Source organism: Natrix helvetica (assembly GCF_964273705.1).
Source record: "Natrix helvetica genome assembly, chromosome: W".
Lineage (NCBI taxonomy): Eukaryota > Metazoa > Chordata > Lepidosauria > Squamata > Natricidae > Natrix > Natrix helvetica.
This window is the reverse complement of record NC_138555.1, coordinates 775225-800423: the sequence shown is the minus strand read 5'-3', so window position 1 is coordinate 800423 and position 25199 is coordinate 775225. Positions and strand designations below refer to the sequence as shown.

At 49.5% G+C, this 25199-nt stretch overlaps 2 protein-coding genes across 2 annotated transcripts in view; both read right to left on the bottom strand.

Moving 5' to 3' along the window:
* Positions 1-12317, bottom strand: part of LOC309400649 (uncharacterized protein) — a 29715-nt gene extending 17398 nt beyond the window's left edge. Inside the window, exons 1-3 of the mRNA XM_081969214.1 lie at positions 12194-12317; positions 10101-10233; positions 3133-6356 (exon numbers count right to left, since the gene is read on the bottom strand). Coding sequence (XP_081825340.1) covers positions 3133-6356; positions 10101-10197 — 3321 coding nt within the window. The 5' untranslated portion in view covers positions 10198-10233; positions 12194-12317. The remainder of the gene's footprint in view (positions 1-3132; positions 6357-10100; positions 10234-12193) is intronic.
* Positions 12318-23797: 11480 nt separating this feature from the next.
* LOC309400328 (GTPase IMAP family member 4-like) lies at positions 23798-24608 on the bottom strand (the record flags this gene model as incomplete). The annotated part of the gene is made up of 2 exons (XM_081968741.1): positions 23798-24447; positions 24578-24608. The coding sequence occupies 2 exons, from the start codon at positions 24606-24608 to the stop codon at positions 23798-23800; spliced, it is 681 nt and encodes a 226-aa protein (XP_081824867.1).
* Positions 24609-25199: the final 591 nt, after the last annotated feature.

The following is a 25199-nucleotide window of genomic DNA, read 5'->3' as shown; positions in this document are numbered from 1 at the left end:
GAGTTGTCTAAGCCAAACCAGGGATGTGCGATTGAAAAAGGATGCCGCGGTGGCAGCGCGTAGGGCCCAGGCCGCGGCCTGATGAGTCTTTTTAATGACTATCTCAGCCTTGCGATCCTCCGCTTTCAACCCTTCAGAGATCTCCGATGGGATCAGTGCAGGTGAAGCCAGAGCCGCAATGGGGGCATCTACAGTGGGAAACTGGAGAAGAGTTTCCAGTTCTGGGGTAGAGTTGTATAACTTCTTGTCCCCATTACTGGGCGGAGTCACAGCAGTTGGCTGATTCCACTGCTTTTGGACAATATCCATAAACAGCTTGGGAAAAGGAATGACTTCCTGCTCAGAAACTTGTTCTGCAAATAACAAGCCTAGTTATCTGCGGGATCGTGTCCTGCCCCATACATCCCTGCGACCCATTCGCTCACACAGAGAGGGACTCCTCCGGGTGCCGTCCTCCAGAGAGTGTCAGAGGGCGGTGCCCAGAAGTAGGGCCTTCTCTGTGGTGGGCCCTACCCTTTGGAATGACCTCCCCCCAGACATTAGAACAACAACTGACCTCCGCTCCTTCCGTATGAAATTGAAGACCCACCTGTTCCGACTAGCCGGCCTGGCATAACTCTACAGCTTCTCCACCCCTTGGTCATTTTTAACTGTTAATTTTAGTTTTTAAATTTTTACTGTTATTGGGGTTTTAACTTTTTCTAAGCACTGTAATTTATTTATTTATTTATTTTTACCTCCTCTATATGATACTGTCTTGCTTGTTGCTTTTGTACGTCGCCCCGAGTCCCTGTGGGGAGAGGGCGACTAACAAGTTCAAATAATAAATAAATAAATAAATAAATAAATAAATAAATAAATAAATAAATAAATAAATAAATAAACGTTCAGTTGCATCCAAGCCTACTTCAGTAGTAGCCTGGGTGGTAGCTCCACCCATATTAGTGGTGGCCTTGGCCTTAAACAATAATGACTTAAAGAGTGTAGGCCGGAATAAGCCAGAAGAGGTGTTCTGGTCTTGGACCGGGCCTTCATCATCCGAAAATTCAATATCTAATACTTCCCCTTCTTCCACTAAGGCTGATTCCTCACTATATTCAGAAGGTACAGGTGAGGAAGGCTCGGCCTGAGGAATAATCAAATCCCTAGGCGCGGCTGGGGCCCTGGGAATGCTTGATCTACGATGCAGCTCCGCATCCACACCTTTGGAAATCGCTGCTGAGATCATGCGGTATAAATCTGGGGGAAGGCCCAGATCCTGGTTCTCCACAGGCCTGAGGCCTGCAGCGGTGGGGGTAAACGTGGCAGAAGGGCCTGCTACCGGGGGATCATGGGCCGAAGCCATGCTTATCTCAGATAGGCCCGGAGGAGAACACGCCCCCAATTCCCCCTCCTCAGAAGTGGGTACCTGGGGCAGATGAAGGTCAGGGGACCACCCTTGGTTTCCAGGAGGGTGCAGAGAAGCGCTGGGGGGAGACCGCTGAGGCGCTAAGATAGGGGGTGAGCTACCGGCCACACGAGGGGACTTGGCCACTGCTTTTGCCTTCTCTTTGCGTTTAGTGGCCCTATCAGGGGCTGCGGAAGAAGGACGAGGCCTATTAGAAGAGGCCCTGGTCGTGGCCCTGCCAGGCCTCGGGGAGCCTTGGGCCTCGCTATGGGGTGGGGGAGGATTAGTGGGCTCCACAATACCTCCGGAGGTAGCAGACTCTGCCATAATAAACTCGAGTGAAGAGAAGTGAAAAGGCTCAATCTCCCTGCACAAAGGCTCAGAAGCACTAAAAGTGATCAAAGAGCTCTTGCAACAACCGTCTCACAGCCGAGCGAACAAGGCAATAGAGAAAGCGAGGGAAGGAGCCGTTGACGCAACGTCGCTAATTAGGTGGGAAGAACAGGACCGCCCCTTAGCTTTGCAAAGCGCGCAAAATCAAGCCGTCCAAAATGGCGCCCGCCATTCAGGCGGGACTTTTAAACTGCCGGTTTGAATTGCCGACGCCTGAAGCAGCCGGCGTTCGCAAACCTGCGCTGGGAGACCTTGCCAGCTCAGCATTCAAGCTATTAGGATGAAGCCTCTGCTCAGTAAAGCGGTGCGGCGCGGCGAACCAACACCAGAGCGCTCAAAACAGCTGGGGAGCGGCGAAACGACTCCCGATCGCTATAGCGCTATGTTAGGCAGCGCGAGCACAGCGCTGTTCGTCCAATCGTTTCTGGAACCAAATGCAGCGCTAAAAGGAATCGAGCTGACAGCGAACTGCCGCTACCACCTTTTTATCAAAATCACCTCATTCCATACAACAGTAGAAACATTGAGAATCCAAGAAATCCTGAGTAATTTGTCGATTAGTCTAGAGAGAAAATAGATATTCGTCTCTTCAGGCTGGACTGAGTTAAAAAACTGACCTTTCCAGGCAGAGGAGGCGTGGTCATCTAATTTACATAACTCAGTCTCTAGGCTAATGGACAAAGTTAACCCATGCTTGGCATCCCCAAGCAGCGCACAGGAGAACATCCAAGCGGATCGCCTCATAGCCAGATTCCACAAAAAGAACCCTACGAAGCCTGGGGGGAAATCACCCCCTTAATAGGCACACCTGTACTCAAATTATTTTTGCCTTGCACAGGTTGCTTTCCAGGAGTGACGGAGGCCAAATGCCAACTTGTGAAGCTTTCCTGGTCTGCTCCCCAGTTGCCATAGGAAAGGGGATGGGAAATCACAACTCACAGCTGCACCCAGGAATTCACACCCCAGTCGAAACAAAACACATCCTAGCTGCCCGAAATCAAGGCCACAGTGACCCACAACGGCTGGAGGGAGTGACTTCTACGACCCACAAAATTGCTTCATTGGGGAATGCAACTGGTGAACACACCTTGGGAGGAAGGGAAAACAGGGTGAGGGACAAGGTGTGACCTAGGTGAAGTCAGAGCTGGCATGGCACTCCTAAGAAACAACTGGATTTTCTCACTAAATGGTTTGAGGCTCTTGCTTTTATTAGGGTGCTGGATGGGACACTGACATCAACTATTCTACTATCTCCACCTTGTCAACGTAGTCATCGTTTTCCTCCTCCTCCTCCTCCTCCTCCTCCACCACCACCACCACCACCACCACCACCAGCAGCAGCAGAAAGTTACCTCAGTAGGCCTTCCCATGGGACAGATGCAATTGATCACCTCACTCCATTGATTGAGCCCCACTGTAGTCACAACTGTATATCGGAATTGGTACAGACGATTTAGGTGGATACCTTCCAGGATGAATTGATCCTTAGGGCCTCTTGCCTGGAGACTTTTCCAATTCTCCTCTCCTAAGAACCGATATTCCACCAGGTACCTGGAGACTGAAGCCTTCTGAATGGTTCCTGGATCAATAATGATCAGAAAACATTTTGGTTGGACTAGGTCAACCTTAAGAGAGGGAGGTCTTCTGAGAGCAGCTTTCAGCTCCTGTCGTTCCTTGAGGACCTCCATGGTCAAGGTTAAACTTTTGTTTTCCAGCATCTTTAATGAGTCAAAAAAATCCTTCATGCTCTCAGTGCTCATTTTCCAGAACATTTCAGAAGCAGCATTATGGATTCCACCGTATTTTTCATGAACAAAGAGGGCTGAATGGTTGAATCTGAAGTGCAGAGGGATTCCTGACTCATCCAGAGCACACGGCAGGTCAGCCTCCTTGAGGGCCTCCAGGACAGGTGGGGTTCCCCCATCTGCAAAGGTGATCAGGAGTTGGACGTTATCTTTCACGTCTTTTCCCAACCCGGAGAGCATGGAATCAAAGACGCATTTCTGGGCATGAGTGGAATGGGAAAGGAAGGCCTGGGCCACGAAGCAGATGGCATCCACCTGGTCAATGCCCCCAGGGGTGGAGAAAAACTCCAGGAGCTTCTTCTCAACTAGTTTGTCTTGCTCTGCGTCTCTTGGGCCTCCAAATCCTGGAGTGTCAATGATTGTGAGAGAATAGGGAATTTGGAAGCCCTTCTGATGGTTCACCACGTAGGCTGTGACTTCAGACGTCCTGCTTCCACTTTCGCTTCTCTGAGTGGTTTCATGAATGAGTTTGAATCTGAAATTGTCTTCCCACTGGACACCCAGGATATAATTGATCATCCCGTTGATCAGAGTGGTTTTCCCACTTCCTGTTGCTCCCATCATCAGGATCACTTTGTTGGGCACTTCCGGGTTCTCATTTCCAAGCTGGTACAAGAGAGAAGAGGTGGAGGCATCTGAGGGGACTTTCTCCAGAGGAAGAGCAAAGAATAAGGGCTGCCTTTCCTCCACCAGGGAGCTTTCCTGAATGAAATGGTCAGCTACATTGCCTGCACCTTCTCCCTTCAGTGAAGTGAAGACCTCCAACTCCTCGCTGGGGAGACTAAAGGCTCCATTATCACACAAGGCGGACACCCGTATTCTATATGTTGTCTGGGGCTTTAGACCTTTGATGGGGTAAAACTCTGTTTTTCTCCTTGTCCTTATTCTAGTCCATTGGTCCTTCCCAACTCCAGCCTCCACCATTCTGTACTCCACCTTGTACTCCTTGACCACAACTCCTGAGGCAACGATGCTGGGTCTCATCCAGACCACAGAGATGACAGAAGACGCCACAGTGACCATTCTTAATCTCTCAGGAGGGCTGGAGGGAAGGGTCTTTATGGTCAGGCTCAGGTCACTGGATTTACTAAGGCCTGGCTTGCAACAAGCAGCATACTTGAACTGGTACTCTGTGTCTGGAGGCAAATCTTTCAGCAGGAACATCTCCCTGGCGTCCTCTGTCCTCACAGTCTTCCAGTTTTCTTCCCCTGCAACCTTGTACTCTACCACATAGTTGGAGATTGTAGCCTTTCCATATTCAGCTGGCTGAAACTTCAGCTGAATGCTGTCGTGTCTGAGTTCACTGATCAGGAAAGGGAGAGGTTTTGCAGGCAACTCAAAGTTCTTGCTGACTAGCTCTCCATCTTCGTAAAGGTATACTGAAGCTCCTGGGTTGTCCACATCTGGAAGAGGGGCCACAACAAAGCGGACATTCTCCTTGGATTGGTTGATACTGAAAAAGTCTCGCATGGATTTGGCAGCTTGGCGAGCATTGCGGGTCCTCTCCTTGTCCTCAAACCAGGCCGTGTCATCCTCCTGCCCAGGAATGGACCTTGTGGACTTACCTGATTCTTGAGAGAATTGCTCCTGAAGCCAGCCCTTTAAGGTCAACAGAAATGGCTCCTTTTTATATAAAGAGGTGAATATAAAGGAAACCACATATACATTCTGGGGGTCCAGAACTATTTCTTCCAGCTTGTTCTGAGATGAGATCACTTCCATATCATCTAGAATAGTCAGATATGATTTGACAAAGTTCATTTCTCTTTTCTTGGTGTCCAGAAATTCACGGAGTCTTTGGCTGTTGAAGGGTGACTGGTTGAGGGACATCAAGAGGTCCACCAGTGTCCCTTCCTCCTGCCCTCCTCCCCGGATGGAAGGCAACACTCTGGCCAGCTGTTTCTGGAAAATCTGCCTGTGTTGCTTTAACAGATCCTTGAACTGCTGGATCTTCCTCTTGATCTCAGGGAAGGTCTCAGCAATGGGATTCTTGGCTAAATCGTTGCTTTGCATCTGGATTTCATTGAGTTCCTCCAAAATCTTTTCAGCATCAAAGATCAACATTAGGCTGATTTCACGGACCATCTTAGCAGCTTTGGTGTCTAGCTTGGTCAGTGGGTAGAGCCAGATCCTCATAGGCACAGCCTTCTCCCCATGTTCCCCTAACATTTTTGGTAGAGTTTCATAAACCTTAATGGCATCTTGGAAAGTCACTGGATTTTTCTCCAGAGAAAAGTCTCCGTGGAACTTGCAACTAAAGCGCAGAGCATTCTCTTTCTCCTCCTCAGTCAATTTGACCTCTGCTTCTCCCGTGATGGATATCAGCTTCTTGACTGTAAGCTGTAGACTTCCTTGAATATTTTTCACCATCTCCATTGAAGAAACTTCTCGGTCAAAGACGAAGAAAGCCTGGGCTCCGTAGAGGATGGCGGTGACCACATGGGTGGCTGTGCCCTGCTCAAAGACAGCTGGGTAAGAGATATTCTCGGTTCCTAGGTGGCTCATTGTCAGCTGTTCATACCTGGTGGTGGTTTTGTACTGAAGAGTGACTCTGGCCTGTTTCTTGGATTTCTTGGTGTCATGAAGATACTTGGCTGACCCTCCCACTTCAACCAGCCCTCCAAGGAAACTGGCCTTGAGGGAGGCTGAGATGTCCAGGGCGGAGGCCTTGTCATCAATGCTGTCAGATGCAATGATTTCTGATTCTGTCTTGGGCTGAGGTTTGATGGTCAGGTCCTTCTGAAGAGAGTTGTAATCCCAAAGGGTGACCCCTGCATGGAACAGAAGAAAACAGGCAGATAAATATGAAACCAGACCTCCAAAAAACCTGCAGCTGGGTAGAGAGGATCCAGAGAGGTTAGATAAGCGAGACATTATGTACTCTAGAGGGTTCCTTCATTTGTTCTGTCTGGCCATCACCAAGGAAGCCTCCTACATGCTTTGCAAAATACCAAACTGCAAAGGCTTTTGACTGAGTAAAGGGGAATGGGAATTCCTCAAGAGAGATTTCCCACTCCCGGGAGAAACCATGTTTTTCATCATATGTTCCAATCAGTGGTGGGTTTCAAAGATTTTTGGAACCTACTCTATGGGTGTGGCCTCCTTTGTGGAAGTGGCTTGCCGGCCATATGACCGGGTGGGAGTGGCTTGCTGGCCATGTGACCGTGTGGGAGTGGCTTTGCAGTCATGTGACCGGATGGGAGTGGCCAAGACGATGTCACTGAATTTTTTGCCCCAATGGATGATCTACAAAAAGAAGATATAAAAAAGGAAATTTATTATTTTGTGCACTTACTACTTAAATAAGATTGAAATAAGTACACAAAACAATAAAAGAGCTACTTACAGAAGGTAAGTAGCTTACTACTTACTACTTGCATTTCAAAGGGAATAAATACATATTTCATTTTACACATGTTAACAGCTGTTGGAATTGTGTTTGCACAACAGTGGAAAAAACAAAGATATGAAAATGAATAAATATTAGAATGTGCAAGAATGAATAAATTGACAATTAAAATCAAGAAGGCTTTGAATACTTTTTCACGTGGAATTTGTTTTATCAATTGCTAACTAACAGAAACAGCAATTAGAAATCTAAAAATATAAGAGAAAACACCAATTATGAAAGGAAAGGTCACTAAAATGTATAAGGAAATATTATTAGTACTTGATCATTATTAATGTGTAGATAACTGCGGGACATTACACCCCCACCCCCACACAAGCTATGACAGTGCCAGGAAAACACCAAAAACTAACAATTTCCCCCCAAAAGACTGCAGATGAAACCAGTTTTTTTCTCTAGTAATGAAATGTCTGTAAGAAAACCACCAAGCTCAGAAAGCAGCAAGGGTCCCACTATCCCCCACCTCCTCTTTCTCCCTTTCTTTCTCCTTTTTTGTCTTTTCTGCTCCTTCCGCCCCCACCCCACTCCCTTCTAGCACTGATGATGTTACCTAGTTTGGAGACAGTCAGTGAGGTGAACCGCGTGGTTGCTCGGATCGCACGGGTGCAGCCCAACCGGAGAAGTTTCTCTTCTCAGAAATGTCTTCTCGGTGGAGTCTGGCAGCCTGCCTGTCCCTTTCAGGAGCTCCACTGAGAAGACAATTCTGAGAAGAGAAACTTCTCCAATCAGGCTGCACCCGTGCGATCCGATCAACCACGCGGTTCACCTCACTGACTGTCTCCTTGGCGATGGGGCGACGGCTGCCGGCGCTTCACCAGCTCGGGCGCAACCGGAGAAGTTTCTCTTCTCAGAAATGTCTTCAGTGGAGCTGTGGCAGCCTGCCTGTCCCTTTGAGGTACTTCGAACCCCGGGAGGGAGGGGGCGGGTGGGGCGTAACTCCAGCCTCACACACACACAAACGTTGCCCAGTAACCCTAACCTTCGCGCTCTTATCCGCGCTCTCCTCAGCTTCTCACGACTGCAATAGATGTCCAGAATTGGCTTTTGGGGCTAGGGTTTCCGGCCCCCGCCGCTTCTGGACGTCTATTGCTGTCGCAAGGAGCCGAGGAGTGCGTGGAGAAGAGTGCGAAGGTTCTTGGAGCTCCGGGAAGATACGAAAGTGGCTGGGAGAGGCACGGGGCTTGGTTTAGCCTCCCTGGACATCGCAGCAGCAGCCCCAAATGTAACGATCTCACCATTTTTTGCATCGGGGCATGCTGCAAGGGGGGGGGAGTGAAGACCTTTTCCAGCTGGTGCAAAGGACTTCCCTGGACTTGCTTTAGTGAGCACGGGCCCGCACCTCCACCACCAACAGTCCGGAAAAGGTCTTTACACCCTTTCTTTTGCAGCACGCCCTGATGCAAAAAACACCAAGGCCTTGCAAGGGCCCCGAATTTGGGCCGGCCGCGCCGCATAAGCTCCCGCCACCCCCTCCCACCCCCGTGCTTTCTGGCGGACCGGCACTATAAGTGAGCCTGGGATCCTTGCAAGGCCGCAAAAGGTCACCGGACTCGCTTATAGTGCAGGTTCATGGCAGCCCTTCCCCCCGCCCCACGCTTAGTTGCAGCTTACTTACCTTCTTGGAGTCGGCAGGCAGCAATAGAGCGCCAAACAGGAAAAAAGGTAAGTGGGTTTAGATAGGTTTCTTAGAGGCGGGCGAGGCAATTGGTGAGGTAGCCAATCAGTGAGCGGTGGGCGGGGCTAGGATAGTGCAGACGGGCGGGACGAGCGAGCGGGCGAGCGAGTGAGTGACAGGGGGGGGTCAGGAACTTACTTCCGGGTTCATTGACCATCCGGTTCGCCAAATCCGGTACAAACCGGCAGAAACCCACCACTGGTTCTAATGCATCTTCTCTGTTCAGACCCCCTCAGGAACAGCACCTGCACATTCTTCCCTTCACCACTCTGAGTGAGGTCTGAACTGCTTTTTTACACCATTTTCCAAACCATTTCAGTGACTTTGGTTCAGGAGAGGAAAATTCATCCCGTGATTGGCAGTCAAGGGTGCCCTGCTGTGTGCCTGGCGAAAGGGTGGATATGGATTCACAGGCAGAAGCCCCTGCTTGGCTAGCTGCTACCGTGTTTCCCCCAAAATAAGACCCCCCCTTAAAATAAACCCTAGCGTGATCTTTTGGGGTGGGCTTAATATAAGCCCTACCCCCAAAATAACCCCCCCCCCAGAACAGTACAGATACCGTTAAACCTGAGCGCAGAGGGAGAGTCTGGGGGGTGGGAGACAGGCGATCCGTATTTGCCACACAGCTGCCTGGTTCACGGGAGACTCGTGGGAGGCTTGTGCGGTGACACCGGCAGCAGGCAGAGACGGAGGCATGGGAGGGGGGAAAACAATCCTCACATGGGCGCCTACTCCATGCAGCCAAAAGCAAGCCCAGAGACGGTGGGATGGAGTGGATGGTGCGTTGGGATAGCCCACCTCCCCCCTGTGCCTCTGCCGCCTCCTAGCTCCACCACACACTTTTCATCCAGAGGGAGAAGAAGCTTCGTCTGCTTGCAAATGGGACACTAATTGCTCTGTTTCAAAGTGTCCCATTTGCAAGCAGACGAAGCTTCAAGTCTCCCTCATTTCTCCATCCGGGGAAAAAGTGTTTGGGTGCCTATGGAGTGCCTGCGAACGGAGCATTTTGCCTGGCTCCGTCACTTGGCCTCCCGCTCTGGTGCCAGAAGTGAGCCAGTGGCCATGTGGATTCCTGCTGCACGTGGCTGTCAGTGCTGCCGCAGCAAGGCAGTTGTGCTGTGGAGCCACAGGGCCTCTAAGGTCAGCCGGTGTGCGTGTCGTTCACTTCCACCCCTGCCTCGTCATGGTGGCATTCAAAAAAAGGCAAGACACTCCCTGTAAATAAGCCCTAGTGCTTATTTCAGGACCCAAAATGAAATAAAACCGGGTCTTACTTTGGGAGAAACACGGTATTAGCAGACCCTGGGCCCAGGAATCCCACTCTGAAGCGTCCCTGGGCTGAGCCTGTGCATTGATGGCAGCTCCAGCCTTCTTCCCTCCAGAGTTTCCCCCAGGAGATGCCCCTCTGCCTTCTTCTCTTCCGGCTCCTACCTGGGATGAGGGCGTCCTTGCGGCAGTCGTACAGCATCCCCAGCTGGAAGGGGCGGCCCAGGGCTGGGGTCTCAATGGGGTCCTCGGCCTGGGCCATGTTCGGCTCTTGCGTGTCACTGAAGCTTCAGGTTCCCTGTAAGAGAGGAGAAACTTCTGGAGGACGCCAGAACTAACCGATGACTCTCTGAAGGGATGCAGGATGTGGACACAAGCCACCCTCCACCCACTGATGTCGGTTCGGTTTGTCAGGGAATTCTGCAGCCTGTGTCCAAACCGAGTCAGAAAACTCTGGTGCGACCTTGAAGTTTTATATAAATGAATTTATATTTACAATATATGGCAAACAAGGTGGCCACGAAAGCTGGAGCATCATGAGGTAAATCGCCAGGTAAACCCCAGAACAGCAGACGCAGAAGAAAAAAGGCGGGAAAAAGAGAAACTGGTTCTCTTGCCATTTGTGTACATGTTGTGTTATCTTCAGACGCTGGTATAGCCCTCTTCACTTCAATATCTACATCCTTTAACTATTGTGTCTACCATGTTAACTCTGAACACAATTCTGACAATGCTATAAGCTCTGCCTCAGCCGTGGAAATGGCAACGGCAGTCTGTTTTCTAGATTGTCAACCAACTAGTTGTGTGTTTGCACACAGGACAATACAATCCTGACGTTGACTTTCTATCTTGTACAGAGATCATTGAAAAGCGCAGCCAATGCCGTTTCTCTCACGTATCCAAGCCTGAATTATGACGACTGCTAAAAGGTCCAGATAATCCATTTCCTCCACAAACCTCTGGAGCTGCCACACAGCCACCCTCTCCAGAACTTTCCCCCAAAAGGAAGATGGGTCCATCTTTGGTGTCTCTAGGCGGCAACCCCTCCCATTCCGATTCAGAATAACAGAGCTGGAAGGGACCTCAGAGGTCATCTAGTCCAACCTCTTGTTCAAGCAGGAGACCCTTACAGAATCATAAAAGGACATAGTTGGAAGGGACCTCAGAGGTCATCTAGTCCAACCTCCTGTTCAAGCAAGAGACCCTTACAGAATCAGAGAATCACAAAGCTGGAAGGGACCTTGGAGGTCCAGTGATGAAGCCCCCACGAGGTCTGGTGGCCAGATGTTCCACTGCTTAATTGTTCTCACTGTTAGGAAGTTTCTCCTTAGTTCCAAGTTCTTTCTCCCTTTCATGAATTCCCACCCATGGTTTGAAACCAACCAAGGAGAGAAGCAACATAGAACCAAGGAGAAAATCCCCGCTTCCTTCCACTCCCCCCCCCCACAGAGGGCTAAGTGTGATCCCTCCAGGAAGACCAAAATTTGGAATTGTGGGTGGGGAAGATGGAATTGAGGAGGATAATGGATGGGTGGGGGTGGGTGGGAAGAAGATGTTGCTTCCCTGATCTCGATTCCTGGTCTCACCTTATTTGGCTGCCAGGGGAGAATTCAGCAGCCTTCAGAAAAGGAGCAACTCCCCCTCCCCAAATTACAAGCCCCCCCAACAACAACACAGGGGCTTCTGTGCCACCCCTGTTGCTAATCCACTTGCTTTTCTCCCCCCCCCCAACCTGAAGGTGCCTTTCCTAACAAGAAAGACGGGATCCTAAACATCTCAGGATCCCCTTCCCACTGTTAGGATCTCATCTACTAATTTCCCTCCATTGGCCTCCCTCCCCTCCCCCACTGACTTTGCTAACATTAGGATCTCCTCTGTCCCATCCCTCCGTTGGCTTTTCCCAGAGACCACAGGCCTCTTGCTCTCTGCTGCTCCCTGGCCCGCTTCCCCCCACAGGCCCAGGAGGAGCTCTGCCCTCACCCCCCTCCACCCTGCGGCCCTGTGAAATGCCCACTTGGGGGTCCCGGGAGTCTGGTTGGAGGGATCCGGAATACCGGGGGGGGGAGCAAGTGGATCTGCCAGTCTCATCATCTCTTCTGGGTTAACTATCCTACAAAGTCTCCCTGAAATGGGGACAACTTTTCCTCCCCATCCTTTGAGGTCTTCTTCAGGGTCTGCTCCAGCCTGCGAGGCTTTGGGAAAGGATGGAGGAAGCAGAGGGTCTTCCTCAAAGCAGGAGACCCTGCGAAGCCCCTTACCTGCCTGACCCTCTAAAGCTGTCCAGGGGGGAGCAGCTGCAGCCCACTTCCTCCAAAGGCTGGACCTCCGCTCTGCTTCTCCAGTCCCGGGTTCAAGGCTCAGCCTGGGAATTGTAAGGAAAGCCCCGTCTTCTGCTTTGTCTTCCGGGCGCCCAGAAAACGAAAGTGAAAAGACCAGGGGGGAAAAAAACAAAAAAGTTCACTTCCTCTTTTGAAGCGCTGCAGCCTCTTTGCAAGAAAAAAGAAACAGGAAATGTGTTTGAGAAATGAGTTCCACAACCGTCCAGCAGAGGGCAGCAAATACCTCTCTTCCTCCTTTCCCAAAGTCAGCAACTTCAAGACTTGTGGACTTCAACTCCCAGAATTCCCCGGCCAACCATGCTACCTGAGGAATTCTGGGAGTTGATGTCCACAAGTCTTAAAGTTGCCGTGTTTGGAGACCCCCCTGCTCTATAGAGCTGCTTCTGCTCATTGGGAGTTTGGGCCATGTTCCCCCAGAATCTGCAATCTGTTTAAATCTGAAATTTAAACCCCCTTTTCCAAGAGGGAGAAGAGTTGGGGGTCTTCTGGAAGGAGGAGGCTCTTCCTCCTATCCCCCCCCCCCCCGCTATCTTCTCTTGTGAAGGTTAGAGACCCTCCCCACTCCCCACCCCACGGTCAGCCCTCTGGGCTCTCTCCCCAGTTGGTCTGAGGGGAGGGGTCCAGAGGAGGACCTCGGACTCTCATTTTTCCAATTTCTTTGCAAATACAATTCTGGCTGCCGGTGAAACATTTACGATCAAATGTTTCAAGCCTTTATTGTATGTATCTGGTATAATACCCAATAAAAGAGTCTGTGGTTTAAAGTCTATGCGTCTCTGTGTCATTTTTTCCGATCACCTGTGATCAGACTCTCCAAGACTCCGATGATGCTGTCAGAAATCGCACTGACTTTCGGGCGTGTCTGCAGGATTTCATCAAAACTTGAGATGGTGCCCAACGGAGCCATTGAGCCTCTGTCCATCTTGCAGGCATCTCCAGTCGGCTTTGTGGTGTTCGGTCCAGCCTCGGCTTCCAGGCCTTTCCAGCCGAAAGGGTCGCTGGAGTCCGGTTCCCCTGGCCCTCTTTTCCAACCAGCCAGGTGCCTTCCCTTGCGACAGTCCGTCGTTATGGCTGCCAGTCCACCCTGGTCCCTCGCTCAGGCAGCTCCAGTTGCTTCGGTCACCTGGACTCTGCTGTCTTGTCCTTCCAGCCAGTCCCATATGAAGTCTCCTCCCAGCAGGAAGGAGCCCTTCTTCCCCTCCCTCACTGTGTCCTCCTCCTGCTTCTCCTTCATTCCCTCTGCTCCTTCGTTAATTCCTCTGCTTCCCTCCCTTTCTCTCAGTCTCCCCTTTTCCCTTCCTCCTCCTTTCCCTACCTTTCCTCTCAGTCTAATTTCTCTGTTTCCCTCAGGTTCATTTCTCCACCTTTCCCTCAGTATAATTCATCTATTTTTTCCCCAGTCGGATTTCCCAGGGTGGATAAAAATCAACGATTTAAAAAAAATCAAAAGAATCAGATTTTTGAAAATTTAGATCCGATTTTTTTTAATCTGATTTTTTTATTTTTATCAAATTTATTTTAATAAAATGCTTTTGGAGTTAAAAATCTAGTTAAAGACAGTTTTCTATTAATCATGTAGTTTATTCAGCATGAAAGGGAGCTTAGGTATGTAGCAGGAGGCTGTGTATATTCCTCCATACGTACATTTTTGGTAAACTCATTCAATGAATCCAAAGTCTGCAAGCTAAATAGGAAACCTTCATTTTCCTATGCTTACAAATAATGATATTGTGATAAACAGTTCACGTTTGCATATGGAACTACCCGAGACAATAAATTGAAAGTAGCAAAGAATTTTATTAACGTATTTGCAAATATAGGTACAGCGGAATGGATGCGTGTCAAGGCACCTGTCAGTCCTTTTATCCCCCTAACACTGACCCATTTCCTCCCCCTCCCCTTTTCCTGTTCAGAGCTTCACAGTTTTAACCAACTTTTACTTGGCATAAGCTCCATTGCCCCTTTTGGGCCCTGCTTGCAGTTACAGCTGCAAAACCTTCTGGTTTGACATTCATCTAATACCCGTTTCATGTTTTTTATAGACAGCTTATACTTTTCCCAGTTACGTGCATTTTATGCCGAGGGTTTTGGAAACCATGCACACCAGTGGTGGGTTGCCAGGTTTTTCACTACCGGTTCGGTCTCTCTCACACACGGGCAAAACTTCTGCGCATGGACAGAACTCTCCGGGTGAGTGGGTGGGACCTACCGCCACAGCTACTCCTGGTTCGGCTGAAGTGGGCTGAACTAGAAGCAACCGACCATTGATTCATGCGCCATTTTCTTTTGCTTATAATGATGATATCATCATCTGTTTATTTATCAATATGGAAGATCCTAACTACCAGCAAGAGTGAGTCCTTACATTGAAAGAGCACCTGTCCTTTCAGATCCACCATGGCGGCATCCCCTCACCTGCTGCCCGCAACATCCCTCACTTGACCTGCTTTGCACCAGAGAAGCCCACCCCTCACCCAGTTCCACTCCGCTGTGCCAACTTGGAGGTCTTGGCGCTTCTGGGGGCCTCGCCTGGTTGGAGGGATGAGGAATCTCCTCGTGGACCATGGATCTACTGCTCTCCTTTGCTTCTTCTCTCCTGCTGGGTCTCCTCGTCCTTGGAACCGCTGGCAGACTTTACGATGGGAATCCAGAGTTTGCAAAACCCTTCGGAGCAATCAGAGTTTTCTCTCGCAAGATTGCATCTCATCTGGTCCCCCATTTTTCCTATCCTTAAAAAGGTCCCTGAAACGGGGAAAACTTTTCCTCCCCATCCTTTACGGTCTTCTTCGGTCTCTGAGGATGGGGGAGAGGAGGGGGGAAGCAGAGGGTCTTCCTCAAGCAGGAAGCCCTCACTTGTCCTACCCTCTAAGCAGTGGTGGGTTTCAAAAAGTTTTAGAACCTCTTCTGCAGGTGTGGCCTGCTTTGTGGGAGTGGCTTGCTGGCCTTGTGACCAGGTGGGAGTGGCTTACCAGCCATGTGGCCGGCTGGGAGTGGCCAACTTGTAAAATGTGGTGAAACTCACTTAACAACGCTCTTGCTTAGCAACCAAAATGTTGGTTCAGAAACTCTGGCATTTGAAGCAGCCTGTATCCCGTGGATGGGGCTTCGCTCGTTTGTGCGGCCCAGTTTCTGGCATACTGCGGACCGGTTCCAGTCCACGGACCGGAGGTTGAGGATCCCTGGTTTAGATGCTTTTGCTTTCTCAGTTCCTTGGATTGGAAAGTAGAGGGGGGGGAGGTGCAGGGAGGCCTTATAGTTTTTGAGTTTTTCACTGGAGGTTTTTAAGGAGAGACTGGACAATCACTTGCGTGAAATGGAATAGGATCTCTTGCTTGAGCAGGGGGATGGACTAGAAGACCTCCCAGGTCCCTTCCAGCCCTGTTACTGTTAATGGGGACCCTGGGGAGAACGAGCAGAGCAGAAGAGCTCCTGGTGGATGAATTGGGGAATCTCAGAACTGGAAGGGTCTCTTGAGGCCATCTAGTCCATCCCCTGCTCAGAGCAACTACCCCCCTAGATCCTCGCAGGCTGTCTGATCTTCTCAAGATTAACATTCCTCCTGATCTCCAACCTCTTTTCAGGTTAGGAACCCGTTCTAAGAGTTGGGCTACCTCTGCCTTGTAAGTGGATTGTAGAATGGTATAAATTCAGCTGAACGGACCAACCTCACCAGACCTCCCCTCCCCCCCAAAATACACGACCTCTTTTGTAAAAAAAAAGGAGGAGATTTAATTAGAAGACCTCAGGTTGAAATAGAAATGCTCTCTCTAGTGAGTCCACATTGACCCCTGGAAGGACTACAGAGGCTGCATTGCAGAAAATTGAGGCAGCTGTTAAGAAAACATGAAGTTGCCCCAGGAAAACAGGAAGGGGTGAGAAAGAACCTCAAGGCTGCCCTCTCGTTCATTTTTTATTCAATCAAATTTTTCATTTTTTATATTCTTTATACATATCACTGCGTGAATGGTGTGATAACTGGGTAACATACATTTCAGTACACATAAACATAGTCTTATTATTCCTAAATATTTCATTTCATTTCAATTGTTTCATATTATTTATACATGTTTTTTTATAATCACCCTTCATTTCCGAACCAACTTTCTGTCCTTTTGTATATCTTAACATAATAATATATAATTATTACTTTTCCCCCCACTATTTTGTATCCCTCTTTTAACTTCACCCCCTTTCATATCTCTATAATATTCAAAGATGTGACACTCTTTTGCTGTTCATATTTCCATAGTTAAATCAACGTTCCATCCTTCATTCTTCCATTTTTTCAATATCTCTTTATAGTTTTAGTATCAGTCCCAATCATTTATACATTTATACAGGTATTTCTATTCATGTTCTTTCCAGTTCTTCAATCCATATAATTCTACTATTAATACACATGTTTAGATTATACGTATATTTATAGATATTTCCCTAATTGCCCCTTAAGTTCCACTGTTATTCATCTTTTTATACACATTTAGTAGTCATTCAAAGTCTATTTTTTCCCATTCTTCATATCCATCTATATTACAATATTATCCTGATGTCTGTCACACTGCAAGAATAATAATCCAACCTGTATAATTCTATTATTAGTACACATTATTGAAATGTATTCATAAAATTATTATTTTGCTCTATTTTCCTTTATCCTTCATCTCTTACCCGCTTCGGATCTTTTAATTGTATTTTCTTTTTAGTTTTCCTCCCACATTTGTTTCTTGGGTCTTTTATTCCCTCTGTTTGGCTATGCAATCTAACTTTTCCTCCCAACTCTACCTTTGCCCACTGTCTAACTCCAGAACTATCCATTCCGCCTCCTATCCCTTTTCCCCAGTTCTCTTCCTGTTTCTCCCATTCCCTTTTAAATCTTTTACATTATCTCCCTCCTATTTTAGTTCCTTAATCACTGTTTGTTTTGGCAACATCTCCTTGTTATCGATACTCCCCCCCCCCGGGGTTGCAGCAAGAGAATAGTAGTTTCCACTCAGGTCCTCTCTTTTCCGGCAGGAACAGAGAGGCCCCTGATTGGCTGGAGTGCCGGACAGCTCCCCTTTAAAAAGGGAGCTGTCCGACCATGCATTCAGTCGATGCCTGTCCTTATACCAATAAAGAGCTGTTGTTATCGCTAGCCTTTTGTGCCTTTCATTACCCGATCTAACACTGGTGACGAAGGTGGGATTGGAAGGCAATTAGGCGGATAAAAGAGCGAAATTCACTGACAAAAGAGCTTGATCACAAGGCAGCATTCTGCCTGGAGTGCAGGAAGGCAACAGCAGGGCCATTATGAACCCAGAAAGAATCACAATGGTCACCTACACCAACCCCCTCAGTTCAACCCAGCCACGGACGATTGGGATGCGTATCTACTGCATTTCGAGGTCTTCCTGGAGGCGGACGATCTCTGTGGCGTCCCGGAGGCCCGGAAAAAGAACCTGTTCCTGGGTTACTGCGGCCCTGAAGTTTTGGAGACCACCAAGAACCTTTCCAAGCAGCTGCCGCTGCACACCGTCTCCTGGTCCACATAACAACAGACGTTGAAGACCCACTATGCCCCGAAGCCGTCCAAGTACATTCGGCGATACCATTTCAACATGCAGAACCAGATGGAAGGCGAGTCGATAAATGAGTACATAGCAGCACTCCGGAAAGCCGCAGTCCATTGTGAGTTCTGTGAGCTGGATGATGTTCTCTTAGATCGAATCATAATGAGGGTCCAAGACTGGGCTCTACAGGTGATGCTGCTGGCGAGTTCCAACCTTTCCCTCCAGATCGCTCTTGATGAGGCGAGGGCAGCCGAGTCAGCGAACAAGTCCGTGGAGATCCTCCAACGCCTCCATGCACCCACGGAGGCACCCAAGAGCGCCCATGTCCACCGCAAAGCCATCGAGTCTGAGAGCTCCAAGAGCGACGAGGAAAGCAGTTACCGCATGCACAGTAGCCGCGAAACACTGGCGCGGAAATTCAAGTCTCCCGGCCTGCCCTGTGCCAGCTGCGGAGGCGATCACGCTAGAGCAACCTGCCGTTTCCGAGATACGACGTGCCGGTGGTGCGAATGAAGGGGACACATCGCCAGAGTGTGCCGCAGCGAGTTCCCTGCAACCACTTGTCGCCCTGAAAGAGCAGAGAAGGGACCGAGCCGGAGACAGCAACCCAACCAGAGGCCCCCCAATAGGACAGAAACCGGCGACCAGATAGCCAACCTCACAGGGACGGCCCGGGGATGCCAGGGTCACATCAGGAAGCTGAACATCACGGTTCTTGTGCGGCACATCTGAACCAGCCTCCCCAAAAAACTAAAGATCACCGTTTTCCTCGAAAGCGCCCCTTGCGAGATGGAGATCGACACCGGATCGTCTCTGACAATCATCTCATGGTCGGTCCTGAAACAGACGGTCCTGACCATACAGAAGAAGGACCTCAGATGCCCAGACGTCTGTCTGCGGGATTACCAGGGGAACCTGGTTCCCCTCGTGGGCCAAGGCACGTTCCAAGTGCGCTACAAACAGATCACCAAGGAACTACAGGCAATCGTGGTCCGGGACGATCTCCAAAGCCTTTTGGACTGGACTGGTTTCAGGCATTGGGGATGGTCGTAGCTGAAGTAAACATGCTGAATGAGACAGGAAAAGCACCAGCCGCTACTGCCATCGGGAACGCCGTGGAAATGATATTTAAGGAGTTCAAGGACATCTTTGCCTCCGGTCTGGGTGAGTACAAGGAGGACCCTATTTCCTTTAGCCTAGACCCAAACGTGTCCCCAATTCGGCTAAAGCCCAGGAGAGTGCCTTTTGCCCTCCGACCAAAAATCGACAAAGAAATTGACAAACTGGTGAGCCAGGGGATCCTCGAACCAGTCGATCACGCCTGCTGGGAAACGCCGATCGTGACCCCGGTTAAGCCCAACGGGTCTATCAGATTGTGCGCCGACTATAAATGCACAATCAACAAGCGGTTACAACAAAGTGCGTACCCCGTACCCGTAGTCCAACATTTGTTGCATTCCCTCAGCCCGGGAAAAATATTTGCAAAACTGGACTTGGCGCAGACGTACCAGCAGCTGCCAGTAGATGGCGCCACTGCAGAGGCCCAAACCATCGTGACACACAGGGAGGCGTTCAAATGTAACCGCCTGCAATTCGGTGTTAGTATCGCCCCTGGGCTGTTCCAAAGTATTATGGAGCGACTTTTGCAGGGGATACCAGGAGTCATCCCCTATTTCGACAACATATTGGTATCCGCCACAAACGAAGTGCAACTTTTCAAACGAGTTTGTGCTGTACTAGACAGAATCAGGAAGAAGGGCCTCTGCCTAAAAAAGGAAAAGTGCAGAATAAATGTACCCAGGGTAGAATTTCTAGGCTACATGATCAATGGTTCCAGGATCCACCCAACTAACCAGAAAATCAGAGCTATTAGGAAAGCCCCTACTCCGAGGAATCAGACCAAACTCCAGGCGTTCCTAGGGCTCCTTAACTGTTATTAGCATGTTCCTCAAGCAGAGAGCAACAGTTGCTGAACCGCTCCACCGCCTGCTAGCGAGGAACGCGGAGTGGACATGGGGGAGGACCGAGGCCAAGGCATTCGCCGCCGTGAAGGGACTGTTATCGGCGGACTCCTTCTTGGTGCAATACAGCCAGACTCTGCCCCTGGTGCTGACCTGTGACGCCTCCCCCTTCGGCGTCAGAACAGTCCTGAGCCACCGGATGCCAAATGGCACAGAAGCCCCCATCGCATTTTACTCGAGGACGTGGTCCACTGCGGAATGAAACTACAGCCAGCTGGATCGTGAAGCCCTGGCTGCAGTGGCGGGAGTCAAGCGTTTCCATGAGTACTTGTACGGCAGGGATTTCAAATTGGTGACCGACCACAAGCCCCTGTTGGGACTATTGGCTGGGGACCGCCCGACACCAGTATCACTTTCCCCCCGCATGACCCGATGGACTATCTTCCTGGCGGCCTATTCCTACCGGCTCATCCACCGTCCAGGCACCACACTGGAACACGCCGACGGGCTAAGCTGATGCCCCCTACCAGATCTGCTCACCGACTCCACCCCCGAGGCCCTGGTACTCCTGCTCGACTGCCTAGACTCGGGCCCCATCTCCTCCAGTGACGTCGCACGCCACTCCTCAAAGGACCCCATCATCAAACAAACTTTGAACTGGGTGTGGAGGGAGTGGCCCAAGGGGCCGGTTGGAGCTGAATTCAAACCGTATTTTGCAAAGCGGGACGAACTGTCAGCCATCAGGGGGTGCCTACTGTGGGGGGAACCGGGTAGTCATTCCCAAGCAACTACTAGTAGCCGTGTTAGAGGCTCTGCACATGGGTCACCCGGGGAGTGACCCATAATCGTATATGCTTTCTCAAAGTGGCTGGAGGTAGCCCTGATGACATCCACCACCACGGATGCAGTCATCAAGGTGCTACGCAGGCTGTTCGCGACCCACGGATTTCCTGATGTGCTAGTATCAGATAACGGCCCACAGTTCACGGCCAAATCATTTGAAGAATTCTTAGCGGCACAGGGAATCCGAAATGCACTAGTCACTCTGTTCCACCCAGCGTCAAATGACCAGGTGGAACGGATGGTAAGGTCTACCAAGGAAGCCCTAAACAGGATGGGCTGGACGACTGGCAAATGCGATTAGACCATTACCTACTGATACGGCACATCACACCCAGCGCCACCACCGGCAGAAGCCCAGCCAAGCTCCTCATGGGCCGCCGTCTCAGGTCTCACCTAGACCGGCTACACCCCAACTACTCCTCAGAAACACCTCCTGACTCCACAGGCAAAGTCTGGACATTTAACATAGGCGACCCGGTTTACGCCCACAATTACACAGGGGGGACCCTGTGGATACCCGCGACCATCGTCGGAGTCTCGGGCCTGCGGTCCTACTCCGTCAGGCTCGAGGATGGGCGACATTGGAGGAGGCACATCGACCAACTCCTCACTCCGACAAACGCCGACGACACCTTTGCAGCCCGATCGCTCTGGAAGCTTCAAGGGACTTATCTGACTCCGACGGGGCCCAGGAAGATCCACCTCCAGAAGTTCGAGCCGAGGCCTCCGAAACATTCCAGAGGGTTCCTTCGGACAGGTTCGGAGAAGCAGCAGGTCGAACTGACCTGCGTGAGGGAAACCAACCAACTGAATTGCGCAGGTCCAGCAGGACGACACAAAGACCCACCTACCTGCGGGACTACATCACCCGTTAGAATGTTCCATCCTAGAGGGAGGGGTTTTAGATAACCCCCCCCCCCGGGTTGCAGCAAGACAATAGTAGTTTCAACTCAGTTCCTCTCTTTTCCGGCGGGAACAGAGAGGCCCCTGATTTGCTGGAGTGCCGGACAGCTCCACTTTAAAAAGGGAGCTGTCTGACCATGCATTCATTCGATGCCTGTCCTTATACCAATAAAGAGCTGTTGTTATCGCTAGCCTTTTGTGCCTTTCATTACCCGATCTAACACTCTTCTTGCTGGTTTCTCTCCATTTTCCCCTCTGTTTCTTCTGGGAGCTCCATTATTTCTTCCTGATCCTGATCATTGTCCGTTATTCTTTGCATTAAATTTGCCAATTTTTGGCCTATATGATCAAATATTTTCTCAATGCTTTGAAAAACCTCCATTCTGTTTAGATTCGCCTCACTTCTGTCTTATGTTGTGTCTGTGTTTAGTCAAACTCTTTTTTAGCCCTCTGTCCAGAGTTCATTAATTCAAAAAGCCAAACTTCCAAGTCACAATTGTAAATGTCTCATCAATGGTCAGTCCAAACAGTTTGAGGTCACCAGGAGGTTATCCACGCCTCTTCAAATTACCTTATATGTTCAATAATATTCAATGATGTTAATTGAAGTCCTTAGTTAATAATCAGCTCTCTAGTGGTCTTAGAATAAGTCTGCATTTAACACATATTTTCATTATTATTTTTTTAATAGTGATTTCCAAGTTTGCACATTTTCCTTTTTGTCAGCAAATGGCGCTCTCGTTTTTGTCTGCTTCAGACTCTTTGCAATAGTGTTAAGAGTTCCGATTTCAATTATTTTTTCAATTATTCAAATTATTCTTAAATTATAAATCCAATAATTGAGCAATTGAGCAAAGTTTGTAAAGAGAGATTTGGGACTTTAATTCCAGTATTTTAAAATCCTCTCAATACCACATCTTTTAGCTTTGAGGAACCAAATTTCTATTTATTATTTAAAAAGCAGATTTTTTTCCTTCCTCAATTCTTGGTTATTTTTCCTGTGTGCCCATTCGCAGCTTCAACAAGTAGCTTTAAAATGCTTTCCCCTTGGATTTCTAGGGTCAACTTCCAATAAAAAGTATTTTCTCGCCCCGCTCAAACTCCATTCATTTCTCTCCAGCACAATCTTGGGTATTCAGGCTGTCCCCGCCTTCATGGCAGCCGTTTTGACTGCCGCTGATCCTAGTCGTCAGATGAGGGGGCTTTCCCAGTCAGGGAGGAGAGATGCGACAGTCCCACCTTACTTCACTCCCCCTTCAGGGGGGCGATGGTCCAAAATTGAACCCCCCGACAGGGAGAGGTCGGAGCTGACTGCAGAGCTTGCAGATCAGGCTTCCGAGGGTGCCAGAAGTACAACCAGAAGTCCAAGGCTGCCCTCTCCTGATGGTCTTTGGTGTCAGAGGGAGTGAAGGGGAAACCTTTTCAAGATTCTGCTAGTACAATCCCTATCTGTAAAACAGAGTTCTAATGTTTATTGTGTTGGTGGCTTCTCAGCCTGGTCTACCTCAAAGGACTGGTGGGTGGGAAGCCCAAAAGAGCTTCCAAAGGGACATGACTCTTAAAGAATGGCTGGTCCTCGGGTGGGGGTGGGGGATCTTCAGGTGGCCTTGAAGAAAGTCCTGTCACCCGAGGTGAGAAACCATGTTTCTGGAAGAAGGAATTGGCTTAGCCACGAATCTCTGACTCGGGTTCTTTGGAGGTCACATGGTGAGGGCTGGATTAGAACACAGAACAGAAGGAGGGAAACGCAGAGCTGTTGACCTTGACAGAGTTGCCACCTTGGAAAGAAGCTCAGTTAGAAAGCTTTTCCGGTCTCTAGTTCAAAGAGGAAAAATGTCAGGGTTCCAAATAGCACCCAAAAGTAAATCAGAGTCCGAGGCAAAGGATTCCTCAAAGTTTCAATTGGCACATCTGGGAAAACCCAATTCTGAAAGCTTCCCTGTTTTCCCCACCCGGTTGAAAGTTCACGATCTTTCCCCCATACCCACAAGCCCATCCCATGGTCCCATCTCCCACTGCCATGCTGGCAGTTCCACCCATCCTATTCCAGTCAGGTGCAGAGGTAACAAGACAAAGGATGATCTTGGCCTTCTAGAAAGAATTTTATTTTGGTTACCTCACATCCTACTCCTCACTATCCCCCCCCCCATTTCCCCACTATAGAAACAGCATAGTAGATAGAAGTGCAGCAGGCGAAAGATTCCAAAAGGAACATGGCTGCAGGCCTGACAAAAACAGGGAGGAGGCATTTTTATTTCATTGGTTCTCTACATCTGCTTTTTTGTGTCTTCCATGTAACAAGGAGCATCTTTGTTCTTCTGCACCAGCTCATCAATCATGGTCATCAGTTGGGCCACCTGAGCTTCTCGTTCTTCTCCTTCGGCCCGGTTGTCAAAAACAAGGACCCGGTTCTCACACTGGGACACTTGATCCCTAAAAGAGGGATCTCCCTCGGATATGAATTCCCCCAGCGCCTTCCCTCCCAGCTCCTCTTTGTGAGTGATCAAGAGGATCACGTAATTCTTGCCTTTACGGCTCAAAATCTCTTGGATCACCTGAGCTGCTTCCTTGTGGGTGAAACGAAAAGGACAAATGGCCCAGAGAATAACGTGGGGACCTGGGGAACAGAAGCTGACAAACTCTGTAATTTCAGTTGTAATATAATCATGGTAAAAGATTGGATTCCAAGGATTAAACCAAAAGAAAACGGCAGGCATATCAGGCTTAAGAAAAGGCGAATCAGCCAAGCCGGGTGTATCAACGACCACAATCTTCCTGCCCTTCAGCCACGTCTCCTCCTTTTGGCAAAGTTTGGTGGCCGAATGGCATTCAAAGACATGGCTTCCCAGGATTGTGTTTCCTGTCGCACTTTTCCCATGTCCGCTTTCTCCCATCAGGACGATCCTCCGTTCAGGCCCTGCAACCAGAAATGTGAGAGGAGACAAAGAAGGGAACCAGGTCAGCAGCCTACGGCCATCACAGCCTGTCCCCTCCATCCCAGTAGCTCCCACCCCACACTGCCACCCCTCCAGGGCCCAAGACTTTACCTCGGATGCCTCCTGCCATTTCCAGACACATCGCACAGCACAAAACCCGGGATTTCTGGATGAAAAGGGAAACAGAATCAGCCAATGAAAAGGCAGCCTTGCTCAGAGATTGCCAGGAACTCCCTTTCCCCAGAAGACACAGGGAGGAATTGGAGGGGCCTAAAAGAGGGACACCCCCTCTTCACTGCCCTGGAGGCTGGTCCATCTTGATCCTGCTCCCTTCCCCACCCCCTTTCATGCAGCTCTTCAACTCTCTGGATCCTGCACTTTGGGGGTTTCATATTTAAAGGTGTGAGCTGCGACCTGGGATACATAGGACTTTTCTGTCTAAACCAGGGGTGTCAAACTCAAGGCCCAGGGGCCGGATCTGGCCCGTGGGATGCTTAAATCTGGCCTACGGGGCTGCCTTGGAAACACCAAAGGGCTGGCCAGCAGTGCTTGTTAGGGATGTAACCCTAGGCTTGGCTTGCCAATGTATATTAAGATGATTATGGTTACTGTTACTTTAAATGTTAGAGAAATGTAATTGGTTTATTACCTCAAGCAGCTATAAGAGGAGGCTAGAATGGTTGTTAGATCTCTCTCTCTCTCTGTTTTGTTAGAAGCTGGTCAGGTGTATAGT